General features: G+C 54.4%; 1 protein-coding gene across 2 annotated transcripts; it reads right to left on the reverse strand.

Moving 5' to 3' along the window:
• Positions 1-462: 462 nt before the first annotated feature.
• Positions 463-11,045, reverse strand: LOC147913883 (uncharacterized). Of its 2 annotated transcripts, none has more exons than XM_087448003.1 (6): positions 10,917-11,045; positions 6,210-6,345; positions 4,967-5,126; positions 2,208-2,237; positions 1,191-1,352; positions 463-682 (listed from the first exon to the last, which is right to left on the reverse strand). In XM_087448003.1, the coding sequence occupies exons 1-6, from the start codon at positions 11,000-11,002 to the stop codon at positions 606-608; spliced, it is 651 nt and encodes a 216-aa protein (XP_087304129.1). In that variant the 5' UTR covers positions 11,003-11,045; the 3' UTR covers positions 463-605. The 2 variants fall into 2 exon arrangements, with proteins under 2 accessions (XP_087304129.1, XP_087304130.1); XM_087448004.1 differs by having other exon boundaries at positions 6,246-6,345; positions 10,917-11,044.
• Between the last annotated feature and the right edge of the window lie 1,243 nt (positions 11,046-12,288).

Genomic DNA, 12,288 nt, shown 5'->3' on the forward strand with positions numbered 1-12,288 from the left:
AAAAGCCAGGGCCAGGGCGGTGGTCTTGGACTCTGGGATGGGGCAGTGACAGCGCGGGGCCTGTGCTTTCCGAGCCTGAGCCAGGCCCTTAGGACATAGCCATTGGACGCATAGAGGCCAGGGGTGGGGCAAGTGTGCCCATGAGGCTCAGCTCTGAGGCAAGTGGTCCCAACAGGATGCCCTCCGTCCCCGAGTCCCGACTCTGCACAGGAACTGAGCCAGCACCCACCCTGAGGTCATTTAGGTCAACTCCCCACTTGGAGAGGGGCAGACGCAGACCCAGAGAGGAGGTGACCTGCCGGGGGTCACATGCGGAGTCAGAATGGGGCAGGGGCAGCTTCCCGTGTTCACATTTAGGCTCCATCCACCTCATCATACCCCAACACCATGGCGCTCATGGTGGGGAAAGAGAAGTGAGCCTCCCACCCCGACTGCCAGCGAGCAAGAAGAGGGGATCCGGGAGGGGTTGCAACAACTCATTTTTATTCCTTATTTTCATCTGGGGGTGCAGCGTTTGGCACACTGTCACCCTAGGATGGGTCCCTCCCTGCATGGGGCTGGCCCCACCCTGTCCTCTTCTCTGCAGGGGGAGCAACAGGGAGCTATTACAGCACCACGGTGGCGAGGGCAGACCCAACGGAGCCCACGATGACTTTGGACGACAGGGAGAGTCCAGCTGCTCCTAGAAGAGAAGCAGAGGGGAGCAGAGTGGGCCGGGCAGGCTGGGACAGCTCTGTGGACAGAGCCGTGGTGTCAGACTCCAGGGCCCCTCAGGAGGGCCTGAGGCCCACAGTGCCCACCCAGCACCCTCCTCTGTCTTCCAAACCCCCAGGATCTCTGCTTTGGGAGGGCTGCTGCAGGCAGCTACCCGGGGCATGAACCCGGGTGGTGAAACCGAGAGCTGGAAGCTGCGTTCCTCTTCAGGGGAGGAGGCTGAGGCCCAGGTGGGGCGGAGATGCCCCAAGGAACCCTGCCACTCTGCTTTGAGCAGAGGCAGCCTCAACTCAGCACACCCCAGGCCAGACTCCTTCCCCCCTCCTCCATCTCCCTCAGAGAAACCCAGAGAGGGAATATGGAGGAGGGACCAAGGCTGAGAGATGGAAGGTCACAGGGCTAAGATCTGGGCCGGATCCTCTGAGGCTCTAGTCCTTCTCCTCGCCCTGCACAGCAAGGCCGGCGGGGACACTTACCCACCGACTGCAGAGTAGCCACCAGGCTGCCGGCCGCAACTCCGCCCCCGTTGGCGATGGCGGCTGCGGACATCATCTTGGCTGCTATGGAGCCAGCGGCAATTCCTGCCCCAGTGAAGCCTATGGCGCCCAGTGCCACCGGCACAGCCCCCACGGTCACGGCTGTGGGAGGAGAGGAGCTGGGTTGAGGGGAGGGCTGGGGGAATGGATACCCACCCCCCAAACACTCGTCAAGCTCGGGGACTTCAGGTCTGGAGAAGGGGGTGACCTCTGAGCCTGGGAGACACGGGCATGGCCAGCATCCTGAGTTGAGGGGACCACCACTAGGCGGGGAAGGCAGGGGGAGGGACTTGCAGGGTCATGGGGGACTGGACTCTGAGCCGGGCTCTGATCTACAGCAAGACCTCTCTTGGGAAAGTCATTTGTCCTCTGGGCCTCAGTTTCTGCCTCAGGAAGATGCTGGAACTAGGGAGTGGTTTGCAAGCTTCTTGTCTTCACTGAGGAAGTTTTTAATACAAGCAAATCTTACCCAGGGCCTGGCATGAGCTTGAACCCCAACCTAGAGCACTATGGCACCACCACAGAGCCATCAGAAGCTGCTAGACAATGGGTCACGAGCCAATGGCTTCTCTTTAATGCATCTCCTATGATCAAACTCTGTGCGCGTCTCATCCTGTGTAACCTTGATGACGTCCCTGAGTGGGCAACATCGTCCCCTTATACGTGGGAGGGAACCGGAGCTCAAGACACGCCCCAGGTCACACAGTGAATGCTTTGCCAAGAGGAGGCTGGCCCCGCTGGGCTGCCTCACAGGAGTTTCCATGACACTCCTGGGGTCAAGCTGCCTGTTTCTCATTTCCAGTTCCTTGCTTCCTGCTCATCTCCATCATTCCAGCTCGTCCCCTGCCATCCGTGTGAGGCCGGGGGCAAGCCTGGGCAAGCACAAGACCAGTTGCTGCCCAAGTCCCAGGGTCCGGGGACAGATGGGGACTTGAGCCCTTCCCTGCGGGGACTCACCTCCTCCAATCACAGCTGCAGCAGTCTTGGCTAGAAACCAAAAGAACGTTCTGTGAAAAAGTGGATCCACACTGGCCTCCCTCCACCTCCTGAGCCCATGGCCCACCTCTGGGGAGGGGGTGCCCCAGGTTGAGGACACAGGAAGGAATGACCCCTGCCCGACCCCTCCCTGCTTCACTCAGAGCGCTGGGATGTCCGGAGAAGGCGGACCCCCAGCCCTGATCTGGGTGAGGATTGCTGGGGAGTCTGATTCCAGAGGCAAACGCCCTGTCCCGAGTGGGTTTGCATGCCTTGGCCCAGAACTCTCTGGAGACGGGGTGGGATGTCCTTGCCCCAGAAAACTCAGTCCTCAGATAGAGTTTCTGTTTCGTCTGCTCTGCCTGCTGATTGCCTGGGAGGTCGGGGGTTGTTTGTGGGGAGATATCAGAAGTTGTCTTTTCTTCCTCTCGGCCTTCCCAGCCAGGTTTGTGAAAACAAACAAAACCCTACAGACATGGCAAGGAACTCACACCCTGCATTGTCCCGTCTCAGGGAAGGTGGGACTCTTGGAGAAGTCATTTAGGGCCTGGTGGTTTGATTGGGGAAGGAGAGGAGAAGGGGAATGAGCATTACACTCTCTGAGCCAGGATGTGGATCTGCAGTCGAGTCAGTGTTTTATTAGTGGGGTTTCTGTGACTTTCTCCTACAGTCCAGAAAAGCTCCTCAGACAGCACTAAATCCTCATGTGGAGGGATGTCCTTCATTTTGCACCACCGGGCTGAAGTCAGGGCAAGCACTGTGGAATGCTCGAATGCTCCTGATTCTTCAAGGCCCCACCTGTGGCCCCCTCCTCCAGGAAGCTGCCCCAGATCCTCCCAATCAGAACTCATCCGTGCTCCCTGGGGCTGGAACCACTCACAGCACTGGACCATATTTTGATGTGTATGGGCCCGGCTTCCTACACTCTGGGCCCCCGGGGGGGAAGGCAGAGGTCCTGGGCTGCTGCAGCCACAGGGGCCAGGACTGCAATCTTTGGGGCTAGTGGGGGCCGAGAGTTCCAAAGATGGCACGCTGTACAGGGGTGTGCTCAGCCAGTCCCCAGGGAGAGAGCCTTGGGGTGACAGTGGAGAAAGTCAAGAGAGAGATGTGAAAGCCAAACCCTGAGTGGCCAGAGGGGCCCCCTGGGTGGGGTGTGGAGCCAGAGACTCAAGAATCAAGAGCCCTGGTAGGAGGGACTTGTGCTTAACGTCATCGTGTGGCAGGAGAGGCGATGCCAGGCTGGCCGGCAGCTTGGCCTTCCGGGGCCCCGACACGCAGAAGGCCCCAGGAAGTGGGTGCTGTGTGTCTGCCGGCCTGCCTGCCCGGCCCCCCAGTGTCATCATGGGGAGAGTGGCCTGGCCCTTCTGGCTGCTCAGAACCTGTCCTGCCCTGAGGCCTCCTCCCAGGCCAGGGCCTCTGCATGTCCCTTCTCCTTCTGCTCCCAGGCTCCACTAGGGGGCACAGGCCAATCCTACCTCCCTGCCCAGGCCCCATGACCATGGTTCCTCATTTGTAGGTAAGGGACCTGGTGATCTTCCTCTGGGCTTGTTATGAGAACTAAATGAATTGATGAATGTCCAGTGTTAAGCAGAGAGACAAGGACATGACAGCGTTTGATCAAATCCAGCTGTTCTCATCATTGTCAGGTTATCAGTTGCTTCTCATCAGCTGAGGCTCCTCCTACTTCTGACACACATGAAGGACTGCCGGCTGTGGCCCAGGCCCTAACTTTCTTGTCACACTTCCACGCGCTGAGGGGGCCCAAGGAGGGCTGTGTGTCTCCAGGGTCAGTTACCTGCGAGTGGGGACACAGTCAGGGCCGTGACAGAGGATCCCAGCAGGTAGGAGCCATTCAGTGTCCCCAGCCAGGACCCCAGCGCAGATGCGGCCGGGCCCAGGGCAGCCTTGGATGACAGGGTGAGCCCAGAGGAAGAACAGAGGCTGAGTGCACAGGGGTCAGAGGTCAGAGGTCGGGCAGTGGTCAAGGCCACGTCCCCCTTTCCATGCTATGCTGTCTGTGCTGGCAGAGGTGGGAGGCCCCTGGGAGTCCACCCCAGGAGAGAGAGGTACATGGTGGTGATGCTCACTGGAGCACTTTGCAGCAGTTGGAAACAAGGATCAGACGCTCACCTGGCAACACTGAGGGATCTCAAAAACATTGTTCCCCAGTGAAAAAAGCAGTGGAAGGAGACACGCAACCTACTATTCCCTGTGCAAATTCAACACACGCAGACAAAATAAAACACCTATTTTGCAGAACTGCATATGAAAAACAGGCATTAAACATATTAGAAAGGTAGACTTTGAGGGAGGGGGAAACTGGGGGCAAAAGGGAAGATAAATAGCGAGGATAAATAAACATGACGAATGAAGAACACGGGCCTGAACTGAGGAGTTGTGTTGGAATCAACGCTCTGGATCTGAGATGCAACAGGACACACTGCCAGGAAAGGCTGGGTGGACGTGGAGGTAAAAACCTCCCGGAGGGGAATTCTGGGTGTGAATCAGGGAAATGGAAGCCAGAGAGGGGGACCCAGCCAGAGAGAGGTCCCCTCAGTCTAGGTGGGAGGGGCCCGGACCCCTGAGAGAGAAAGCCAGGGCAGACCCCCAGGGGGAGCTCAGGGCCAGGGGGAGCGCTGCAGGTGATGTCACCCTCTCCCCTTCCACAGGCCCCTGGGCAGGACCCTGTGCCCTCCCCAGCCTCCTCCTCACCCCCACCAGCCCCTCCCAGGAACTCTCACCCACTGATGGAAGTCCAGCCAGGACACGGCCAGAGGCCGCCCCGCCCGCTGTGGCCAGGCTCGCTGCTGACACTATCCTGGAGGCCAGGGAAGAGGCTAAGATGCCCGCCTGGGCTAATTCCATGGCGCAGAAGGTCGCGGGCACCCACTGGAGCCAGATCTGTGAAAGGGTGGAGGTTTGATGGGGGGCTGGGGCCCAGAACTAGGAGGCGCCCACCTCCTTGAAAATCTCAGAGGGCTCCAGGGGGATAGAGAGGCTGCTCTGAGCTTGTGGGGCAGCAGGCCTGGACAGAGTCTGGTGTGCGGATGTCGCGGTTATGAAAGTTCTTGTATAAGAAGTGGGTAGGGGGGTGGGTTATATTTCCCCAAGTGGGCTGCTTCCTTCCTCCGGAAAATGCCAGTGCCAACTTCTTAAATATTTCTGGAGCTCCGTTAAATCTCCACAGAGCAATTTATTTTATTCTTTTTGTGAAGAAGATGAGCCCTGAGCTAACATCCATGCCAATCCTCCTCTTTTTGCCGAGGAAGACTGGCCCTGGGCTAACATCTGTGCCCATCTTCCTCCACTTTACGTGGGACGCTGCCACAGCATGGCCTGACAAGCGGTGTCTCGGTGTGCACCTGGGATCCGAACCCGGGCGGCCAGCAGCGGAGCGTGTGCACTTAACTGCTAAGCCACGGGGTCAGCACCCCCACAGAGCCATTTAAAAGGTACCAAAATTAGGAATTCATAACCAATTGTGTTTTAAGGCATATAGTGGTGGGGTTGCTCTGGGTCCTGTTCTTATGCAGTCTCCTCACTAACAAGAAAGACGAGACTACTATCCCCATTTTATAGATGAGGAAACACCGGCACAGACAAGCTAAGTGATTCACCCAGCGTCGCGAGGCTTCAAGTGGCAAAGCCAGACCCAACGGAGGGCCAGCGGCCTCCAGAGCACGGGCTCAGCATGGCTCTGATTGGCTTCCTTCTAGGGCTTGTCTCTTTCCCCGCCTGTCTCACGCCCCCTGGGGCGAGGACAAGGCTCCTTGTCCCCAGAGTCCCAGAGCCCAGGGTGGGTGGGGGCTCGAGTCCCTTCCCTCCTGAGACCCACCCTCTCTGAGGCAGCCACCCTGAGGAGAAACCAAAGAACCTTCTGCAAGTGGATCCACAGGGGATTCTCCTGCCCTCGCAGAGCCCACCGCCCACCTGAGGCTGGGGGCCACAGACAGGAGCAACCCCTGCCCCCACCTCCCATCTTACCCAGAGAAGCGGAGTTTCTGAAAATGTGGAACCCACCCTGTGGTCTTGGCTTTGGACGTGATCCTGCAGAACCTGAGTCTGGACGCTTAGCGCAGGTCCACCCCGAATGAAGCGCAGCCCGGAGAGTCGCAGGTGCCTAAAGGGATAGGTTTCGTTTTACAGGAAAACGAAACTGCAGACATTTGCTCCTCCTTTTCCCAGTCAGGGTGGAGCGACTTGGCCAGTGTGACTACCACTGTCAGTTACTATAAGATGCTTTGTCATTTACATTGGGGATGGGGTGCGCTCTCTGCATAATAAAGTTCCTAAGAAATCTGATCCCGGTTATGTAATAAAAGGATAAATATTAATTTCTACCAGAGACAAGAAGGTGATTTTCAGAATAATATTAATCCTTGCAATGGTTAGATGTTCAGCTATTCAAAAAGTCTATACTTGGGCCAGCCCTGGTGCCTAGTGGTTAAGGTCAGTGTGCTCCCCTTTGGCGGCCCAGGTTAGGTTCCCGGGCGTGGACCTATACCACTCGTCAGTGGCCATGCTGTGGCAGCGACCCACAGACAAAATAGAGGAAGACTGGCCACAGTCATTAGCTCAGGGCGAATCTTCCTCAGCATAAAACAAACAAACAACCAAATCTATACTGAAGGCCCACCAGGCGGGACACTGGTCTAGGCCCTGAGATAGAGCAGGGACCAAACTAGACTAAACTGTCTGACCTCATGGAGTTTGCAAGCTAGTGGGGGAGATGAAGCAAGAACTAAACATACGGTATGTTATTTGAAGTACTAAAGCAGACAGAGGCAGAGGAGGGAGCCAGGCAAAATTATGGGGGAAAGTCGTTCTGGGAAGAAGGAACAGAGATGGCAAAGAGCCCAGGAGGGAGAGGAACAGAGTGGAGGCCAGTGTGGCTACAGCAGGTGAGTGAGAGAGGGAGGGAGGAGCTGATGTCCGAGGTTAACAGGGAGCCAGGCCACATGAGGCCTCAGCAGCCACTGCAAAGACTTGATCTGGTGCTCTGAGCGAGACGGGGAGCCACTGCAGGGCCTGACACAGAGAAATGACACGATCGGGTTCACTGTGGCAGCTGCGTTGAGAATAGACTAAGGAGAGAGGATTTCTGTAATTTAAATTTAACATTCAGCCCAGGTAATGTGACACGGACACGTTATTTTCATTAGTTTAAGCTACGCTCTGGTGGCGATTTGCAGCCCTGTTCGGGAATCCACACACTCCCGGTCAGCTACTTTCAACACCAGAGAATTTGCTAGTTCACAACGCGAATGTGTTTGTGTGTGGCGCTGTCATTCTCCCAACAACGTTTTGGGTGGGGCAGTCCATCCTGATTCTTCGGGGCGGGCACCACAGTGCTGAGGCTTAAATCCCTTCCAGATGGAGTGACACATGGCCAGCATGTGGGCATGGTTTTTTTTTTTTTGCTGAGGAAGATTAGCCCTGAGCTAACATCTGTGCCAGTCTTCCTCTGTTTTGTATGTGGGTCCCCCCCACAGTGTGGCTGACGAGCAGTGTAGGTCCACACCCAGGATCCGAACCCACGAACCCGGGCCGCCCAAGCCGGAACGCACTGAACTTAAGCACTACACCTCGGGGCGGCCCCAGGGCCTGGTGATGATCCGGCAACCCTACATAATTTCAGTAGTAAATTCAACTTCTAAAGCTTTTATCACCACCTCGCCCCAGCTTACTCTCTGATGATCACTCCTTATGTCACCAAGAAGTTAGACACAATCAGAAGAGAATTCTCTTCCCGACACCAGATCCACCAGCCCCCAGCATCTGCATCCGTGTGCTCTGCCTTCCCTCCGTGTCTCTGGAGGAACGATCCCAGCTCCCGAGGATTTCCTCCCCTCTTGCCCACTCCAAGACTTTGATCTTGCAACTCCCCACTCTCTCTCCGGAATTCCCGAGAGCACAGAACTGAGTTTGGATGTGCTCCTGGAGGTGGGCCTCCAGATATTTAAAGAAGTGCTACCCAGAATGAAGCAAAGCCCCAGGCGATGAAGCAGCAAATGAGAGGTTTTGTTTTTCTAGAAACCGAAACCGCTGACATTTTCCTCCTCTTTTCCCAGTCAACGGAAAAATCTAGTTATTAAAGAGTCAATTTTCGAATCACTTCCTGACCCCAAGGTCTCACCAAGTGCTATTCAGTTTCTCTGCTGCCATCTCAGCAAACTGTTGAAAGACACATGTACTCTCCTCTTTCTCACCTGACAGGCTCTCTTAAAATACGAGCTACACATAATGTGTAATATCTGTGAAAAGCTACAGATAATAAATACAACAAACACTTATTTGCCCACCACTGAGCTCAAGAACTCAAACATCACAGATACAATTAACACAACCTGAGAATCTCTTCTCGTCTCCTTTCTCTGCCTCCCTCCCCTCAGGTAACCACTCGCCAGAATTTACGGTTGATCATTCCCGTGCATGGTTTTGTACTTTTACCATATATGAAGGTTAAATGTGGAACTTCCTTGGCATTTCAGCTGAGGTTCAAAGACAGGAGGCAGTACAGCAACGTGCCAAGAACCTCTGCTTCCTAACCTTTGCCCGGAGGGTATGCTAAGACACTGTAAACACAGATTTAAAAGTAGAGGAATTAATTAGGGAGTTGAGATGGGAGAGGGAGAGAGAACTGGTAGCCAGGGCTTTCCTCCAGGCCCCTGGGGTGAGAGGAGGGAAGTGATTTGTCCACCTGGCCCTCAGTGGGACCCCTTTGGAAAGCTTGCCACGAATCCCTTGGAATGTGAGGGAAGCAAGGACTGGTGTCTGAGTCGGGCTGTGAAGTCTAAAGGCAGGAGACTGGCTGGCAGTCCTCCTTGGGAAAGGAAGGCAAGCGGACTGCTCTGGAGGTGGGCTGTCCCATCAGAGCCTTGACTGTCTTTCCCACAGTCCAGACGTGGCACTGGGCCAACAGAGCCAGACGAGCTGAGAACTTGGGCACGAGCACTGTCCAGAGGGTCGAGGGCAGCCCAGACGGGGTGGGCTGTGGCGAGCAGTGGCCGACGACAGAATTGGAGGTGCCCAGCGGGTGAGGCTTCCCCTTGTCAAGGACCCTGCGTGAGCGACCCCTGCCGACGGGAGCGTGCAAGAGCCTACAAAGAAGTTAGCAGTTTGCATCTTCCCCACCAGAGGGCGCCAAAGACAGGTGGCAAGGGCATCAGGGGCGTCTTCCCAACAAGTGACACTTCTGGGCCAGGCAGTGGCTCTGGGCCAGCACTGTGCGAAGCGCTTTACCTCTATTAAGTGTTTTAATCTTCACGACAACCCCACGAAGAGGTACTGTTATCCCCATTTTACAGATGAGCCAACGAGTCATGCAGAGGGTTCTCTGCCGACCGCCATGGGGCCCTCCCCCTGCACCATTTTGCCCTTTACCTGAGTCCTCTGGGCCCTTTCTCTTTCCCTGCCTCCCGCCCCTGCTGCGTCCATTGCCTCTTTCTGCTGGGGTCTCCACACCCAGGCAGGCACCCCTCTTGGTTGGCTCCTTTCGAGACAGCCCAAGCCCCGCTGCCTCTCCAAGCCTGCATGCAAGGCTCAGCAATGCAGCTCCCGCACCCCGCCCAGCTCCCCGGAGTCCCCTCCACCGCTGCCCCCTGGGGCCACCAGCAGACGCGGGTCCCAGAGATCTCACACCTCCGCCTGCTGGGGCTCCAAGAGAGGAATCAAGAAAAGCAGAAGCGCCTTCCAGCCCCCTGCGAACGCTCCCCGAGGACGGGGGTCTCTGTCTTGTTAACCCATGCGTCACAGCACTCAGAGCACGCGTGGACACAGCGAATGTGTGTTGGATGAATTCTTTTTACAGCATCTTTTCCAGTGAATCTCAAGCCCGCCTTCACACAGGCTGATAGTCACAGGATGGTCACGCTCTTTTATAGCAAACCCCGAAGGGGCGTGTCCAGAAGCTCTCTTTGGAAGTGGGGGGTCTTTGTCCCCCACTGTTCTCAGCTTTGAAGTTAGTTGAGACTTCTCCAAAATAAGAAAATTTGTATAATATCCAGCTACACAAGTGTTAGGAAAATAGGAAAAAGGCTAAATAAAATGTGGTGTATTATTACCATAGAATACTAAGCAGTAATTTAAAATAGTGAAAAATACCTACAGAATAGAAAAGAACAATATGTATGAGGTAAAACAAAACAATAAATAACAATAAAAATCAATAACTCAATAAAAAAACACGAAAGGCATATAACAGTCCTGCATAAAATGTTTTCTCTGGAGATATAAATATCTCTCTATCTCTCATCTATCTATCCATCTCTCTGTCTATTATCTACCCATAGAAATCACTTTAAAAGGGCAGGGAAAGTACTTATCAAATGGCAGTTGTGTGTACTTCTGGGAGGGGGTGAGGGGCCGTCCTCAATGGGGGAGGACGGTTATCAGATCCAAAGTGACTGTAGCCTTTTCTGTAATAACAGATTTTTAAGAGCAGAATGCAGTGGAATATTTCATAGGTAATTTTTTTCATGGACCTTATGTTTTAGAGCAGTTTTAGGTTCGTAACAAAATTTAGGTTCGTAACTGAGATTTCCCCTATACCCCCTGCCCCACATATGCATAGCCTCCCCCATTATCAACGCCCCCGACTTGAGGTAAATTAAATGCAACAAAATGTTGGTTTTCCTTAGAAAATAATATCATCCCATTTTGTAAAATTAAAAATAAAGAGAGAAAACCTACTGGTTGCCTGGCTTCAGATCCGTTGTGCTTTTCCAAATCGCTGCAGCAGTGGGAAGATTTGAACAAGACAGAGAAAGATGCGGCATGCCTGGTGGGGGACCGCCTTGGTTTCCCTGAGGGCCCTGGGGACCCAGTCTTCTCTAGAGTCCCGCCCTCATGCCCTCTGTGGAGACCAGTGACTGTCCTCGGCCACTCGGTGTCCCGCAGCCCGTCCTCTTTGAAACAGGAACCTGCTTCTCCTTCCGGTGCTGGAGCCCTGCCCTAACCCGTGGGCTTGTCAGAGGCCTGGGCTCGCCTCCCAGCCTCCACAGGTGAGCCCAGAATTCCTGAAACCAACCACATCCCACCACAGATAGATGGCTCCTTTAAGATCCTACCTAGCAGGGACATTTCCCAGAGGTATTTGGGAAAGCAGTTTCCTTGCCCTTCAGCAGAAGCTTCAGGGAAGATGCTCTTTTTTCGGGAGACATGAATACAGAAGCAGGGAACCTCCAGAGGCTGCTAACAGCTGTCTTGTAACCATGAGAGTTGGCGGCTGTAGGATGAAGCTGATAACTCAGAAAGCAGAGAGGAGGAATAGAAAACAACAGGTCCTTGGCAAGTGTTGAGCTGCTGAATCAAACCTTGCCTGAAGCCTATCACCTTTGTGCTTTTCAGTTCAGTAAGCCAATAAAATACCTTGAACTCCGAGCCAGTTGTAATCAAGTAACTATTCCTTACAAGTACGTAATCCTTAAATGAAACAGCACCTCCTCCAGGAAGCCTTCCCAGATAGCTACAATTAGATTTAGTGTCTGCCTTTTCTGTCCTCCGTGCCATGTAGCTTGATCCTCTCAATGTATTTTACATACTGTGTCATGTTATTAATTGGTATTGGTGGGTAACAAATGACCACAAAATTTGGTGACTTAAAAAGTATTTATTTAGCTCATGATTTAGTGGGTCAGCAATTTAGGCAGGTGGTTCTTCTGGTCTCAGCTGGGCTCCCTGGTACATCCAGTCGGCTGTGGGCTGGTTTTCCGGATCTTAGCTGGGCTCCTTCACGTGTCTGGGGCCTCGTCTGCAGTAAATGAGCTGACTCTGTTCTGTCTGTGTGTTTGTCTTCCTCCAGCAGGCCAGCCCGGATTTCAGCAGAGGGAAAAAGACTCCACCCTGGGTGGGAGGAGTGTACAGATACATCGGAAGGGCACGGGTGCAGGGAAGGACGGAGAATGTGGTCATTTCTGTAACTGACCACAATCCCTTAACACGATTAGCTGTGTGCTGATTAGCCTGACCTCCCAACATTGCACGCTCTGGGCGGAGGGACCCTCTGATCCACTGCAGCCACAGGGCCGGGGATGGAGCCCTTGAGGCCAGCTGGGAGCGTAGG

The sequence above is a fragment of the Ceratotherium simum genome, chromosome 24 (assembly GCF_057802395.1).
Source record: "Ceratotherium simum simum isolate JZ-2026a chromosome 24, ASM5780239v1, whole genome shotgun sequence".
NCBI lineage: Eukaryota > Metazoa > Chordata > Mammalia > Perissodactyla > Rhinocerotidae > Ceratotherium > Ceratotherium simum.